Below are 17,443 nucleotides of genomic sequence, written 5' to 3'. Positions count from 1 at the left end.
TGTTCTTTTTGTTGGTGTAGAGGAAGCCATCTGATTTTTGTATGTTTATCTTGTATCCTGATCCTCTGCTGAACTCTTCTATTAGTTTCAGTAGTTTTCTTGAGGATTCTTTAGGGTTTTCTGTGTATAAGATCATGTCATCTGCAAATAGAGATACTTTTATTTCTTCCTTACCAATCTGGATGCGCTTTATTTCTTTATCTAGCCTAATTGCTCTGGCTAGGAACTCCAGCACAATGTTGAATAGAGTGGTAATAAAGGGCATCTTTGTCTGGTTCCTGATCTCAAGTGGAATGCTTTCAGACTCTCTCCATTTAGGATGATGTTGGCCGTTGCCTGTTGGCTTTGTATAAATTTCAGCTATTATGTTGAGGAATTCTCCTTCTGTTCCTATTTTGCTGAGAGTTCTTACCATGAATGGGTGTCGAATTTTGTCAAATGCCAAAGGCATTTGACAAAATTCGACACCCATTCATGATAAGAACAGTTGATAAGTTGATAAGATCATGTGGTTCTTGTCTTTTTTTTTTATTTATATGACGGATTCCATTAATTGTTTTTCTAATGTTGAACCATTCCTGCATACTTGGTATGAATCCCACTTGGTCATGGTGAGTTATTATTATTATTTTGATGTGTTGAATTGTATTGGCTAGAAGTTTTTTAAGGATTTTTGCATCCAAGTTCATGAGGGATATATTTCTGTAATTTTCTTTTTTTGTGGCGTCTTCACCTGATTTTGGTATCAGGGATATGCTGACTGCATAGAATAAGTTTGGGAGTATTCTGTCCTTTTCTATGTCTGAAATACCTTTAGCAGAAGTGGTATTAGCTCTTCTCTGAAAGTTTGGTAGAACTCTGCAGTGAAGCTGTCCAGCCTAGGGCTTGTTGTTGTTGTTGCTGGGAGTTTTTTGATTACCTTTTCAATCTCTTCTTTTGTTATGGGTTTATTTCGTTGTTCTACCTCTGTTTGTGTTAGCTTAGGTAAGTAGTGTGTTTCTAGGAATTCATTCATTTCTTCTAGGTTTTCAGATTTTGTTAGAGTGCAATTTTTTCTAGTAATCCGATATAATTCTTTTATTTTCAGTTGCGTCTGTTGTAATATCGCCATCTCATTTCTTATTTGTGTGATTTGCTTCCTCTCCTATTTTTCTTTTGTCAGTTTGGTCAATGGTTTATCAATTTTGTTGATTTTTTCTCAGAAACAACTTTTGGTCTTCTTAACTCTTTTGATTGTTTTTCTGTTTTCTATTTCATTTAATTCTGCTCTAATTTTTATTATTTCCTTTCTTCTAGTGCCTGAGGGTTTCTTTTTTTGTTCTTTTTCTATTTGTTCAAGCTGTAGGGATTATTCTTTGATTTTGGCCCTTTCTTCTCTTTGTATATGTGCATTTATTGACATAAAGTAACCTCTGGGCACTGCTTTCGCTGTGTCCCAAAGGATATCAGAGGATGTGGTTTCGTTCTCATCGGAGTCTGTGAATTTCTTTATTCCATCCTTCATGTCTTCTATGACCCAGCCATTTTTGAGCAGGATATTGTTCAGTTTCCAAGTATTTGATTTCTTTTCCCTGCTTTTTCTGTTACTGATTTCTACTTATGTGACCCTATGGTCAGAGAAGATACTTTGTAATATTGCAGTGTTTTGGATTCTGCTAAGGCTTGCTTTATGACCTAATACGTGGTCTATTCTGGAGAATGTTCTGTGAGCACTAGAAGAGAAAGCATACTCGGCTGCTGTTGGGTGGAGTGTTCTGTATGTGTCTATGAGGTCAAGTTTTTTGTTGTGGCATTTAGATCTTCCATGTCTCTAGTGAGCTTCTTTCTGGGTGTCCAGTTCTTCACCAAAAGTGGTGTTCTGAAGTCTCCTTCTATAATTGTGGAGCTGCCTATCTCACTTTCCAATTCTGTTAGAGTTTGTTTTACGTATCTCACAGTCCTGTCATTGGATGCATAAATATTTAATATGGTTATATCCTCCCAGCATATTGTCCCTTTAATCATTATTTGGTGTCCTTCCTTATCCTTTGTCGTGGATTTAACTTTAAACTCTAGTTTGTCAGAAATTAATATTGCCACTCCTGCTCTTTTTTGATTGTCGTTTGCTTGATACACTGATAGATTCTTTTCCATCCTTTGAATTTTAGTTTATTTGTGTCACTAAGTCTAAGGTGTGTCTCTTGTACTCAGCATATAGACAGATTTTTTTTTTTAAATCCAGTCTGCCACTCTCTGTCTCTTTATTGGCGCATTTAGTCCATTTACATTCAGCGTAATTATGGATAGGTATGAGTTTAGTGCTGTCATTTTGATGTCTTTTTTTGTGTGTTGTTGACAGTTTCTATTTTCCACTTTTTTTTTGTGCCCAGTAGTTTATCTTTATATATTGCCTTTTCCTCTTCCTCGTTGTTGATTTTGTTTCTGCTGAGTCTCTATTTTTTTCTTGCATTTTATTTTGATGAATAGGAGAGTTAGTCACCTTTGTGGTTACCTTAATATTTACCCCTATTTTTTAAAGTTTAAACCTGACTTTTCTTTCCTTATATCGCCTTGTCTTCCTCTCCATGTGAAAGATCTACGACTACATTCCTTAGTCCCTCTTTACTGTTGTATTGTTGTCCTCTTTTACACAGTGACATCGCTGTGTCCTTGTTTTGAACATTGTCTTTAATCCTGATTTACTCCTGTCCTTTCCCTGTCGGGATGGACATCTGATTGCTCCGTCCAGTTTCCTAGTCTTGGGTTGAGATCTGATATTATTTTCCAACCAAAGAAGTCCCGTTAGTATTTCTTGTAGTTTCGGTTTGGTTTTTACAAATTCCCTAAACTTCTGTTTATCTGGAAATGTCTTAATTTCACCTTCATATCTGAGAGACAGTTCTGCTGGATATATGATTTTTGGCGGGCAGTTGTAAGTCATCCCAGTGCTTTCTTGCCTGCGTGGTTTCTGCCGAGGAGTCCGATTTTATTCTTACGGACTCTCCTTTGTAGGCGACTGTTTGTTTATCTCCAGCTGCCCTTAAAGTTCTCTCTTTATCTTTGGTTTTGGCAGGTTTGGTTATAGTATGCCTTGGTGACCTTCTTTTGAGATCTGCCTTATGTGGTGTTCAATGAGCATCTTGGACAGAAATCTTTCATGATATCGGGGAAGCTTTCTGCCAAAAAATCTTCAACAATTCTCTCTGTTTTTTCTATTATCCCTTCCTGTTCTGGTACTGCAGTCACTCATAGGTTATGTCTCCTGATAGAGTCCCACATGATTCTTAGGGTTTCTTCTTTTTTTTTTTTTTTAATTCTTTTATCTGATTTTCCTCCAAATATATTGGTGCCAAGTGCTTTATCTTCAGTCTCACCAATTCTGCCTTCCAGTTGCTCAGTTCTGCTCCTCTTTCTACTGAGTTGTCTCATTCTGTAATTTTATTGTTAATCTTCTGAATTTCTGATTTCTGTCTCTCTATGGATTCTTGCAGCTTATTAAATTTTTCATTATTTTCCTGAATAACCTCTTTAATTTCTTCAAGTGCTTTACCTGTGTGTTCCTTGGCTTGTTCTGCATATTGCCTGACCTCCTTCCTGATCTCGTTCCCGATATCTTGAAGAGTTCTGTATATGAATCTTTTGTATTCTGCATCTGGTAGTTCCAGGAAGGCACCTTCATCCAGAAAATCCCTTGATTTTTTGTTTTGAGAGCTTGTTGTAGCGATCGCAGTCTGCCTGTTTGTGTGATTTGGTATTGACTGTTGTCTCTGAGCCATCTATAACTTATTGTATTAGTTTCTTTTATGTTTGCTTGATGTCTCCTAGCTTCTCACATTGTTTTGTTTTGTTGTGCCCAAATAAGTTGCTTGAATGAGCTAGCTTGATTATTTTTGCCTTTGAAGCTCCAATGTCCTGTCACCAGATGGGTAGAGCTTTTATCAGGTGTATCAGTCTAGGAGTCCATTCACCCTTCTTGTATGCATTCAGTTCATGTGTCCAGGCAGCTGATTATCAAGTGTGTGGTACAGGCTCTGTCCTACAGTCTTAAAGGGTCAGGGGTGGTTAGTGTATTTACCAGTATCTGATTGCAGCAGGGGGTCACATTCTGAACAAGGCCTAGGGCTGACAACCATCCCCTGAGGGTCTGTGAGGAAAGTGCATGCCTGTTCCCTAAAGCACATATGTAGTTGGTTCTGCAGAAGGACCATGGGCACCCAGTGCTTTGGTTGTAAGAACTGGGAGATACCAATTATTTTTGGACCTCTGTCATGGGTGGCTGGATTCCCTGGGTAGAGCCACCAGTCCTTAAGGCCCTGATGTGGGTAGGTGAGGATGCTGTTTAATAGGCAAAGTGGTGTCAAACATTAAACACCCACCTCTCCACCACACAGCTGAAACAGTTGCAATCTTCCAACAAGGACCTGTTCTCCTGAAATAGCCCCACACAAGTCCATGCAGGGTGAAAATGTGTTAGAAGTCCACGGATCATTTATGCCTGGACAGGAGCTGCTTCTGTCCTGAGCTCCCCAGGTTAGTGGAGCTGGCAGATTATCTTTTTTCCCAGTTGAGAATTTATCCCTTTTCCAAGGCTGAGAGAATGGCTCAGGTCACTCATCAGAGTCTATCTCGTCCCAGGGAAATCAACAGCCACTGAAGGCAGCTTGGGTCCTGGGAGCATGGAAAAATATATGCAAGTACTTAGCTTTTGCTGAGAACACCATTATTCTCTGGTTCCAGAGGTGTGAGTAGGCTCTGAGGCTAGCTGTTTCTTCCTGAGGAAACTGCTCCTGGAATGCTACCACCAGCCTGGTGCTGTCACTCCTGGGAATGGTGTCTGCAGGTTCCCAGTGATTCAACTCTGGCAACTCCTCTCCGCTTCCAAACTGTCTCTCCCTCCCCCTGCTACTCAGTCCATTTTCTAACTTTGCCTTTGATGTTCAGGGCTCCTAGCTTGTCAAAAATATAATTGTTTCACTTGTTTCTTCAGGTCTTTGTTGTCAGAGGATCACCGGGAGGTTCTGACTACTCCACCTTCTTGACCCCCAACTCATGGACAGTTTTATTTATAAATAAGTTGTATTACAAAGAATGGGTCCATATTCAATAAAAATAAAGACCTCATTGGAAATACCATAAACATATACTTCCCAAAGAAGGGAAAATAAATGGAATATAGTGTATGAAGGAGCTCTAAACCTCATAATAAATAGTATTATGTAATAACAATTTATTCCCTCTAAATTCCTATAATAAATGAAAATGTCTTGGTGATGACATGAAGCAACACGGACTTCTAATGGGGGTTTAAACTAGCTCATTGACTTTGGAAAACTCTTTGAAAGTACACGGAGAATAGGCTGAATATTATAGCATCCCAGTATAAAACTCTAGCTCATTTGCATCAGGAACATGGATAAAAATACTTAACTTTATTCACAATAGCAAAACATTAGTTACCAAAAGTTTCATTTACATCAGAGAGGGAACTATTTTTTTTTTATATCATCCTGCATAATGTCCCAATGTATCTGTTAATTTTGTCATACTGTGATGGCTGAAATGAACTGGTATTGGCCGTTTTAATCAATCATATGGTCTACCATGTCAGGAATGACAAATTGAAGAGGAATGGCATTGCATTCATCATCAAAAAGAACATTTCAAGATCTATGTTGAGGTACAATTCTGGTAGTGATAGGATAATATCCATATGTCTACTAGGAATTCCAGTTAATATGACTATTATTAATTTTACCCATCAACCTCTAAGGCCAAACTTGGAGAAACTGAAGATTTTTACCAATTTCTGCAGTCTGAAATTGATCAAAGATGCAATCAAGATGCATTGATAATTACTGTTAATGGACTGTGAAAATTGGAAACAAAAAAGAGGGATCCGTAGTTGGAAAATATGATCTTTGTGATAGAAATGATGCCAGAGATGGCGTGATAGATTTTTGCAAGACCAATAACTTCTTCATGGCAAATACCTTTTTTCAACAACATAAATGGTGACTATTCACATGGACCTCGTCTGATGGAATACACAGGAATCAAATCGACTACATCTGTAGAAAGACACTATGGAAAAGCTCAATATCATCAGTCAGACCAATGTCAGGGGACTAAGAGTAGAATAGATCATTAATTACTCATATACAAGCTCAAGTTGAAGAAAATTAGAACAGGTCAGTGAGAGACAAATTATGACCTTGAGTATATGTCACCTGAAATTAGACACCATCTCAAGAATAGATTTAATCCATTGAACTAATGACTGAAGACCAGATGAGTTGTGGAATGACATCAAGAACATCATACATGAAGAAAGCAAGAGGTCATTAAAAAGACAGGAAAGAAAGAAAAGACCAAAGTGGATATCAGAAGACACTCTGAACTTGCTCTCGAGTGTAGAACAGCTAAAGTGAATGGAAGAAATGATGAAGTAAAAGAGCTGAACAGAAGATTTCAAAGGGTGGCTCGAGAAGACAAAGTAAAGCATTATAAGGAAAAATGCAAAGACCTGGAGTTAGAAAACCAAAAGGGAAGAATACACTCTACATTTCTCAAGCTGAAAGAAGTGAAGAAAAAATCCAAGTCTTGACTTGCAATATTGAAGAATTCTATGGGTAAAGTAGAAGCAACGATGGGAGACTATGTTTCACGTACTTTGGACATGTTATCAGGACAGATCAGTCCCTAGAGAAGGACATCATGCTTTGTAAAGTAGAGGGTCAGTGAAAAAGACAAGATCCTCAACGAGATGGTTTTGAAATAGTGGCTGCAACAATGCACTCAAGCATAACAACAATTGTGAGGAAGGTGCAGAACTGGACAGTGTTTTGTTCCGTTGTACATAGGGTAGCCGAGAGTCAGAACTTACTTGACAGCACCTAACAACAACAACGATGGGGAAAATATTAAATGATGCAGGAAGTATCTAAAGAAGATAGAAGGAATACACAGAGTCACTGTAACAACAACAACAAAAAAAATCAACATTCAAACATTTCAGGAGGAAGCGCATGATCAAGGACCAATGGTGCTGAAGGAAGAAGTCCAAGCTGCACTGAGGACATTGGTGAAAAACCAGGTTCCAGAAATTGATGGAATACCAATTAATGTTTCAACAAAGGGGTATAGTGCAAGAGGTGCTCACTCGTCTAAGCCAAGAAATTTGGAAGACGGCTACCCTACCAATGGACTAGAAGAGATGCATGTTTGTGCCCTTTCCCAACAAGGATGATCCAACAGAATGTGGACATAAACAATATCATTAATATAACACACAAGTAAAATTTTGCTGAAGTTCATTCAAATGCAGTTACAGCAATACATGGACAGAGTACTGCCAGAAATTCAAGCCAAATTCACAAGAGGATGTGGAACCAGGGATATCATTGCTGATGTCAGTTCAATCCTGGCCGAAAGCAGAGAATACCAGGTAGATGTTTACCTGTGTTTTATTGACTATGTTAAGGCATTTGTCTATGTGGATCATAACAAATTATGGATGACACTGCAGAGAATGAGAATTCTGGAACACTTAATTGTGCTCATGAGGAATCTGTACATGGATCAAGAGGCAATCATTCAAACAGAACAAGGGAATACCGCGTGGTTTAAAGTCAGGAAAGGTGTGTGTCAGGGTATCCTTTCATCATACCTATTCAATCTGTATGCTGAGCAAATAATCCCAGAAGCTGGGCTATATGAAGAAGAAGGGGGCATCAGGATCAGGGGAAGACTCATTAACAACCTGTGTTATGCAGATAGCACAACCTTGCTTGCTGAAGGTGAAGAGGACTTGAAGCACTTACTGATGAAGGTTAAAGACTACAGCCTTCAGTATGGATTACATCTCAACATAAAACAAAAATCCTCACGAATGGACCAATAAACAACATTATGATAAATGCAGAAAAGATTGAGGTTGTCAATGGTTTCATTTTACTTGGATCCATAATTAACAGCCATGGAAGCAGCAGTCGAGAAATCAAAAGATGCATTGCATTGGGCAAATCGACTGCCAGAGACATCTTTAAAGTGTTAAAAAGCAAAGATGTCGCCTCGAGGACTAAGGTGCACCTGGCTCAAGCCATGGTGTTTTCAACTGCCTCATATGCATACGAAAGCTGGACAATGAATATGGAAGACTGAAGAATTGACAGTTTTGAATTGTGGTGTGGAGAAGAGTATTGAATATACCACGGATTGCCAAAAGAACAACAACAACAAAAAATCTGTCTTGGAAGAAGCACAACCAGAGTGCTTCTTAGAAGCAAGGATGGTGAGGCTTTCTCTCATATTCTTTGGATATTTTATCAGAAGGGACTGAAGCCTGGAGAAGGGCATCATGCTTGATCAAGTAGAGGACCAGTGAAAAAAGGAAGACCCTCAATGAGATGGATTGACACAGTGGCTGCAACTGTGGGCTCAAGCCTAGCAACAATTGTGAGGATGGCGCAGGGCCGGGCAGTGTTTCGTTCTGTTGTACATAGGGTTGCCATGAGTCAGAACCGCCTTGATAGAACCTAAGAACAATGGGGAACAACAGTGATAAAAATATACTAGTGAATACTTTGAAAATGCCGGATTATAAGGTGAAAATGACCAACTTCGAAATTCCATAGAATCCAACCTAATAGAAAAACATCAAAGAAAAGGTTAAATACAGAATTCAGGATAGTAGTTATCACTAGACACAGGAAGGGTGATGTGATTAGCTGTTCTAATGGTATCTACGTGATGGTAATGCGTTCTTTCTTAACCCAGTGATGAGCATATGTGTTTTTACTAGATTACTACACTGTAAGAACTACAGATACATTTTATATACTACATTATACATGTTTTTTTATTAAAATAAACAACAAAACTTACACCATCTCAATAATTTCTGTATGTACAGTTCAGTGACATTGATCACATCTTTCAAGTTGTGCAACCATTCTCCGTATCCTTTTCCAGTTTATTCCACCACCTTTAACATAAACTTAACAGGCCCCTAAGCAAAACTTTCCCCTTCCCCTCCATGTCTGGTATCAACTAATAATTCTTCCTTTTCTGTATATTTGCTTATTTCATATACATGAGATCATACAATATTTGTCTTTTTACAACTGACTTATTCCGCTCAACATGATGTTTTCAAGATTCATCCATGTAATGGCATGCGTCAAAGCTTCATTTCTCTTTATGGCTGAGTCATAGTCCACTTTATGGGTATACCACATTTTGTTTATCCATTTGTCTGTTGATGGAGGTTTTGTTTTTTTCCACCTTTTGGCTATTGTGAAAAGTGCTGGAATGAACCTTGGTGTACAGTTTATATAGATATCATACAAAGTAAAGTTGAGGAAAGTCCTTTTATATTCTATATTATAAATACATTCTCCCATGTTCTTCTAATATTAGCACCTCCCTTCTCAGACCTCAGAGTTCATAAGAATTTCCAGAAGTGTTTATTTCATCATCTCATCCTTCAGGCATCTCCCCAGAAATTCAAAGTCAGTATTTTTTGGATAACGTCCATGACCCTGCAGTATGAACAAGGGTCTCAGGTGATGCATGCCTGAAGGTGCTCTGTGGATGTCAACGGAGGGAGGTCTACACTAGAAGATACCTTGAGTCAGGGTAGGGATTAGTCCTCCAGCTTGCTAAAAACAATCTCCCTCCTTCACCCCAGTGATGACCAGAATAGAAGGCTCTCAACGGCTTCTTGATTCTCCTGCGAGACCTTCATTATTCTCCTCCCACACCCTTAGAGATGATTCTCACTGATGGCCCCCCTTTGTCTGTGTGTGTGTGTGTGTGTGTGTGTGTGTGTGTGGAAAATGTGGTCCCCCTAGCCCTACCAACTTCTCTTTTCTCCCACCATATTTACAACTCCTTTTCAAAGTAAAGTTCTCCTTCATAGAAAAACTGTTTTCTTCCCAAAGAAACATTAAAAGGTTTTCTTGAGAGACCTAAGACTACAGCCAACCCTCTAAGACATCAGCGATTTATTATTCAACTATGTTTCTGTGTGTGGCTTCCACATGAGTAAGAAACACAGCAAGATGTGGTGACTAAGTAGAAAAGAAAAAACTCAGATGTATTCTTATCAATAAATCAGCGAGAAGGAATCAAAGCAAAAAAGTACAAGAGAAAGGTTATCAAGCTTTAAGTACAAGAGAAAGGTTATCAAACTTTGCAATGCCTACCCTACTCACTTGATTATTTTACTCAGATTTTGTTGTTGTTTCTGTTAGGTACCTTCGAGTTGGTTCTGACTCATAGCAACCCTCTGTTCAACAGAACAAAACATTGCCCAGTCCTGAGCCATCCTCAAGATCATTGTTACGCTTGAGGCCATTGTTGCAGCCACTGTGCCAATCCATCTCATTAAGGGTCTTCCTCCCTCTCACTGGCCCTCTACTTTACCAACCATGATATCCTTGCCAAAAAGAGGTACAAAGTATGTGAGATGAAGTCTCACCACCCTCAGTTCTAAGGAACATTCTGGCTGTGCTTCTTCCAAGACAGATTTGTTCCTTCTTTTGGCAGTCCATGGTATATTCAACATTCCTCGCCAACACCATAACTCAAAGGCATTAATTCTTCAGTCTTCCTTATTCAGTGTTCAGCTTTTGCATGCATATGAGGTGACTGAAAACACTATGGCTTGGGTCAGGTGCACCTTAGTCCTTAAAGTGATATCTTTGCTTTTTAACACTTTAAAGAGGTCCTTTGCAACACATTTGCCTGATGCAAAGTGTCTTTTCATTTCTTGACTGCTTCTTCCATGGGCGTTCATTGTGGATTCAAGTAAAATGAAATCCTTGACAACTTCAAACTTTTCTCTGTTTGTCATGATGTTGTTTATTGTTACCTTTGTGAGGATTTTTGTTTTCTTTTTGTTGAGATGTAATCCATGCTGAAGCCTGTAGCCTTTGATCTTCCTCAGTGCTTCAAGTCCTTTTCATTTTAAAAAAAAAAACAAGGTTGTGTCACCCCTGCATATCGCAGGCTCTTAAAGAGACTTCCTCCAATCCTGATGCCCAGTTCTTCATATAGTCCAACTTCTTGGACTATTTGCTCAGCATACAGATCGAATAATTATAATGAAAAGATATAACCCTCATGCCCACCTTTCCTGACTTTAAAGCTTGAAGTATCCCCTTGTTACGTTTGAATTACTGCCTCTTGATACATGTACAGGTTCTTCATCACCACAATTAAGTGTCCTGAAATTCCAGTTCTTCACAATGTTTTCAATAATGTGTGATGATCCACACAAAAGAACGCCTTTGCCTAGTCCATAAAACACAGGTAAACCTCCTTAGGATATTCTCTGCTTTCAGCCAGGATCCATTTGACATCAGCAATGACATCCCCAGGTCTATGTCCTCTTCTCCATCCAGCCTGAATTTCCGGCAGTTCCCTGTCAATATACTGGTGTAGCTGCTTTTGAATGATCTTCAGCAAAATTTTACTTATGTGTGATATTAATGACATTGTTCGATAATTTCCGCATTCTGTGGGCTCACCTTTCTTGGGAATAGGCATAAATATGGATCTCTTCCAGGCGGTTGGCCAGGTAGCTGTCCTCCAAATTTCTCAGTGTAGACGAGTGAGCACTTTCACCACTGCATCCATGTGTTGAAACATCTCAGCTGGTATTCCGTCAGTTCCTGGAGCCTTGTTTTTCACCAGTGCCTTCAGTGCTGCTTGAACTCTTCCTTCAGTATCATCGATTCTTATTAAGAAACGGTGATTATTCAGATTAGAGGAATAAAAGCTGCTGAGAATTATTACAATGAGGGTAAACAAATACAACCACTGGAGCAAGTGGCAAAAATATGTGAGAGCCAAATGATTAGAATACTTATGAATATAGACAAGACATGGACTACAATGACCATTTAAAGTTTTATTGAACATTTACCACTGTGCCAGGCATTTTTGGTAGGTACTCCTTTTGGTCATAGTGGTTAACACCCCAGCAGGAATTATACTTCAAATCATCAGCCTAAGGTTCTCATGGTAATCTTCCCCCCACCCCCACACCAGGAATTAGGTTAAAAAGGGGCCTGTGATTCTACTCTCAGTAATGAGACGGGAAGGAACGTCACTTGATGATACTGATGCTGCTTCGAACAAATATGGCTTACCAGTGATATGTCTCAGTTATGACTAAATTAGGACATGAAAAAAGAGCTGTCTTGCCTCACAGGCAGCTTAAGTCTGGATTTCCAATCGTATTTCTCTATTCATAGAATCAGGCTAAATCTAATGTCTAGCTATGACCACAACTCTGTTTACATAATTTCCCTGCCCTATCCACGTTCTCCTGTTTTCATTCTTTCCTAGACCACTGCCCCGAAAATCATGTAATAAGAACACCTGCCTCAGGCTCTGCTTTTATGGCACCTGACAAAAAAACTGAGCTTAGAGAGTTTACCAAACAGCACAGAGCTACATAAAGAGAAAAACCAAGTTTCAACTCCAAGTTGAAATGTGTTGTTGTTGTTACGTGCCATCAAGTCAGTCATGCACAATAAATAAAATACTGCCTGGTCCTGCACCACCATCACAATTATTGCTATGTTTGAGCCCACTCTTGTAGCCACTGTGTAAATCCATCTCATTGAAGGTGTTCCTCTTTTTCACAGACCCTATTGGAAACCTTTTGGCGTAGAAGGTAAGTGCTATGGCTGCACTTCTTCCAAACAGATGTGTTCATTTTCTGGCAGTCCATGGTGTATTCAGTATTCTTCACCATCAGCACAATTCAAAGGCATCAATTCTTTTTCACTCTTCCTTATTTATTGTCCAGCTCTGCCGTGCATATGAGGTGATTGAAAATAGTCTAGCTTGGATGTGGTATACCTTAGTCCTCAAAGTGACATCTTTGCTTTTTAACACATTAAAGAAGTCTTTTATAGCAGATTTCCCCAATGCAGTATGTCATTTGATTTCTTGACTGCTGCTTCCATAGGCATTGATTGTGGATCCAAGTAAAATGAAATTATTGACAACTTCAGTATTTTCTCACTCATCATGAATAAGTTGAAATGTACCTAGCCATTATATTATCTAATCATTTTAGAAGAACTTGCTCATGAAACAGTAAGGCATCCTTGATCAGCAGTATTCCTTCCACTTTGACCCATCCTAGAGTCCCAAGCCCAAAAACAGGTGACACAATCACTAAAATGATAGTATTCTACTGATGAATGTCCTCAAGGGTCCCCTTATGTCTCTGTTCCTCAGGCTGTAGATAAAGGGATTCATCATTTGAGGGACCAAACTGTACATCACTGAAGCTACTGCTATCTTCCTGGGAGAATGTGTAAATGCAGAACTGATGTACACACCAAAGATTGTTCCATAGAATAAGGACACAACTGAAAGGTGAGACCTGCAGGTGGGAAAAGCTTTATATTTTGCACCCACTGATGGCATTCTCAAAACAGAGGAGAAAATCTGAGTGTAAGAGAAAATGATTCCAGAGAGAGGAACACCACCCCATACAGTAGCCACAAAATACACTAGGATGTAATTGATGCGGGTATCAGAACAGGCGAGCTTGAGAATCTGAGCAAGTTCACAGAAGAAATGAGGGATTTCCAGGTCTATGCAGAAGGACAAATGCAGCACCAACAGACTGTGAAGGAGGGCGTTCACAATGCTAGTTAGTAAGGAGAGTAGGGAGAGCAAGCCACAGCAGTGGAGGTTCATGATGATGGTGTACCTCAGTGGGTGGCAGATGGCCACATAGCGGTCATAGGCCATTACTGCAAGGAGACAATTTTCCAAACCAGTAAATATCATTACAAAACAGACCTGGGTCAGGCAGCCTACATAAGTGATGATTTGATTCTGTGCTTGGATGTTCACCAGCATGTTCGGGAAACAGATATCAACGAAGGAGAGATTGGAAAGAAAGAAGTACATGGGGTTGTGGAGGTGGGAGTCAGAGCTGACAACCAGGACAATAAGTAGGTTTCCCAGGAGGGTGGCCAGGTACATAGATACAAACAAACTGAATAAGACAGGCTGCAGTTCTGGATCCTCTGTAAGTCCCAGAAGAAGAAATTCTGAAACATCTGTTTGGTTTCTAGGTTCCATATTGTTGGTGAATCTGATGGAAAAGATGGGATGACAGATAATCAAATGTGTGGCTCCTGGATGCCCAGCAAGAGCATCACCTGGGATCTTTTTAGAAATATAAGTTTTTCAAACTCACTCTGGACTTACTGATGATAAACTCTGGGATGAAGTTCAGCCGTTTGTGTTTCAACAAGACTTCCATGTATTTTGATGTATGCTAAAGTTTGAAAACCACCCCTGCTACAGTGTTCAGCATATGGGGCCTCACAATGACATGTCCTATTGTGATTGTGTGTGTGTGTGTGTGTGTGTGTGTGTGTATGTCATGGATTAAATCATATTCCCCCAAAAATGTGTGTATCAATTTGGCTGGGCCATAATTTCCAGTATTGTGTGATTTCCCTATATATTGTAAATCCTGCCTCTATGATGGTAATGAAGGTGGGTGGGTGGCACTTGTGTCAGTGAGGCAGGACTCAACCTAAAGACTGGATTGTGTCTTAAGGTAATTTCTTGAGATATAAAAGAGAGAAGCAAGCAGAGAGACAGGAGGACCTCACACCACCAAGAAAGCAGTGCTGGGAGCAGAGTGAGTCCTTTGGACCCAGGGTACCTGGGCAAAGAAGCTCCTAGTCTGGGGGAATATTTATGAGAAGGTTGACAGAGTGAGAAAGGCTTCCCCTGGAGCAGACACCCTGAATTTGAACTTTTAGCCTACTTTACTGTGAAGAAATAAATTTCTCTTCATTAAAGCCATCCCATCCACTTGTGGTATTTCTGTTATAGCAGCATTAGATGATGAAGACAGTGTGTGTGTCATGAACAATAGCACCTGGCATCTTTTACTTCTGGTACAGTGCTCAGCATATGGGGCCCTCACAGTGACATGTCCTGTTGTGATTGTATGTGTGTGTGTGTGTGTGTGTGTGTCATGAACAATAGTACCAGGCATCTTTTACTCCTAGGACAGAAGTGGTGAACAGTGCAGTTGAGGGAAGACAAAATGAGAGAACATTCCTAGCATAATAAATGCTAACTTCAGGGAAGAATTTATATGGGAATCCAGCTCATGTAGAGAAGCAGAAGGAAGAAATACCCTAAATGAACATCAGTGATATCAATATTCATTTGGTATGGATGGGTTGATGAAATATATAGCAATGAAAAAGAATAAATTAGGTCTAGATCAACACACATAATGAAATCCTTGCAGAGGAAAAAAAAAATTGTATGACAAGAAGTCTACAGCATGAATTTTTTTTTATTATTTTTTAAAATCTACTCAAGTGTCACGGATTGAATTGTGTTCCCAAAAATTATGTGTCAACTTGGTTAGGCCATGATTCCCAGTATTGTATGATTGTCTACCATATTGTCATTTGATGTGATTTCCTTATGTGTTATACATTCTATCACTATGATGTTAATTAAATGAATCAGTGGCAGTTATATCAATGAGATCTACAAGATTAGATAATGTTTTAAGCCAATCTCTTTTGAGATATAAAAGAGAGAAGGAAGCAGAGAGACAAGGGGACCTCATATCACCAAGAAAGCAGCACCAGGAGCAAAGCGCATCCTTTGGACCCAGGGTCCCTGAGTCTGAGATGCTCATCCATCAGGGGAAGATTAATGACAGGGACCTTCCTCCAGAGCTGCCCAAGAGAGAAAGCCTTCCTGTGGAGCTAGTGCCCTGAATATGGACTTGTATCCTACTAGACTGTGAAGGAATAAATTTCTCTTTGTTTAAGGCATTCACTTGTTATATTTGTTATAGCAGCACTAGATGACTGAGACACCTAGTGAGTTTTTTTTTTAATTGATAATTCAAGCACAATGAAAAATACAGAGAATAACAGTGAAAGGTTGGGCACCTACCAGTCCACTGGTAATTGCCACACGTCACCACCCTTGCTTTAGATATTTTTATTGCACAAAATAATGCAGAAATATTTGAGGCTCCCCACATCATGTATTTCGCACAATATTGATTCTTTTCCTTCTCCAGGGCTAAACAGTACATTAACTTGATTGACCTTATTCCTCTGCACTTTTTACTACATGTAGTATAATTCTTCCATAGAATTGCACAGTTTGTGTTTTTTAAAGCTTTATATAAACAGAATTGTACTGTATATGTCATTTTACATTTGGCTTTCTTGGTATTTTTTTTAATGAATGTTGATACCTTTAATTGTGCTTCATTAATTTTAACTACAATAGGGTATTCCACTATATTATTACACCACAATATATTTCTTCATTCTCTAATTGACAGCTATTTTACTAATTGCTCTCCAACTGTCTATCCATCTACTGCCTTATGTGTATATCTATATCTATCTATATCTATATCTATATCTATATCTATATCTATATCTATATCTATATCTATATCTATATCTATATCTATATCCCAGTGACGTCGATTCAATTCTGACTCATAGTGATGCACTGGGTTTGGTTTGGTTTATATATGTGTGTGTGTGTGTGTGTGTGTACGTACATATACAGAGAGAGAGAAATATACATGTAGAATATAAAACCATGACTGGGGGATACCATAACATCCAAGATGCTGCTGATTCTGGGAGGAAAAGAGGGCAACAGAGAGGATTGCAAAGGAGATGTTTTCTGTATACATATTATTTTGTCACTTAAAAAAAATACTTCAAGCTGCTACAGCAGAACATCAACAATGTGAATTCTGGAAGGTGTAACAGGTGTTTTTATTTGGTTGGTTGTTTCATTATACTGCCTGTAGTATTCTAATTGAAAATATTTGTTAGTTTTATAAAGAGAAACAAATAACCTAGCGAGGCAGCTTGCTAAGTCTGCCTGGGTCTTTGCTTCTTCCCCCAGAGCTCTCAGAGCCTGGCACCAGGGATAATACCAAAACTTTCCTAAAGATGGTATATCAAGTACCAGGGATAGGAAGATAAAGTGAAGCTCAACAACTCTCCTCACCACCACCAGCACAAGAATACAAGTAAATGTCAGGGAATTTTCTAATACTCAATGTTTGAGAAGGGGTAGTTTTCTGCACAGAAAGAATTTGATCCTTGCCATTGTAGAGACACAGTAAGAGACTAGCTGAGTAAGAGCTGCCTGATTCGGGTACAAAGAAACAAGGAAACATGTTAGGAAGATGGGAGAAATGTAGGAGTCCATAGGTGACTTGGTTCTAATCATTTCATGCATGTACTGTCTTCACACCTTCCCCTGGATGAAGCTACAGAGAAACGTTTCTCCTCATTTCCAAACATTAACTAAGGGATTTAGGTTACCTGGCTGGCATCACTGAGGAATGATGCTTCACATCTGCCCTGGATGTTGGATGATGTAGCCAGAACGTCAGTACTCAGGA

General features: G+C 39.2%; 1 protein-coding gene across 1 annotated transcript; it reads right to left on the bottom strand.

Moving 5' to 3' along the window:
* Positions 1–13,142: 13,142 nt before the first annotated feature.
* On the bottom strand, positions 13,143–14,979 carry LOC135230610 (olfactory receptor 7G2-like). The gene has a single exon (XM_064280542.1). The coding sequence runs from the start codon at positions 14,092–14,094 to the stop codon at positions 13,174–13,176; it is 921 nt and encodes a 306-aa protein (XP_064136612.1). The 5' UTR covers positions 14,095–14,979; the 3' UTR covers positions 13,143–13,173.
* Between the last annotated feature and the right edge of the window lie 2,464 nt (positions 14,980–17,443).

The sequence above is a fragment of the Loxodonta africana genome, chromosome 3 (genome assembly GCF_030014295.1).
Source record: "Loxodonta africana isolate mLoxAfr1 chromosome 3, mLoxAfr1.hap2, whole genome shotgun sequence".
Classification (NCBI taxonomy): domain Eukaryota; kingdom Metazoa; phylum Chordata; class Mammalia; order Proboscidea; family Elephantidae; genus Loxodonta; species Loxodonta africana.
Note: the sequence above shows the minus strand (reverse complement) of the source record. Positions and strands in the feature narration are given on the sequence as shown.

Bases quoted from the DNA above. Each gene is read 5' to 3' on its own strand.
- LOC135230610 (XM_064280542.1), bottom strand. From the start codon at position 14,094: ATGGAACCTAGAAACCAAACAGATGTTTCAGAATTTCTTCTTCTGGGA.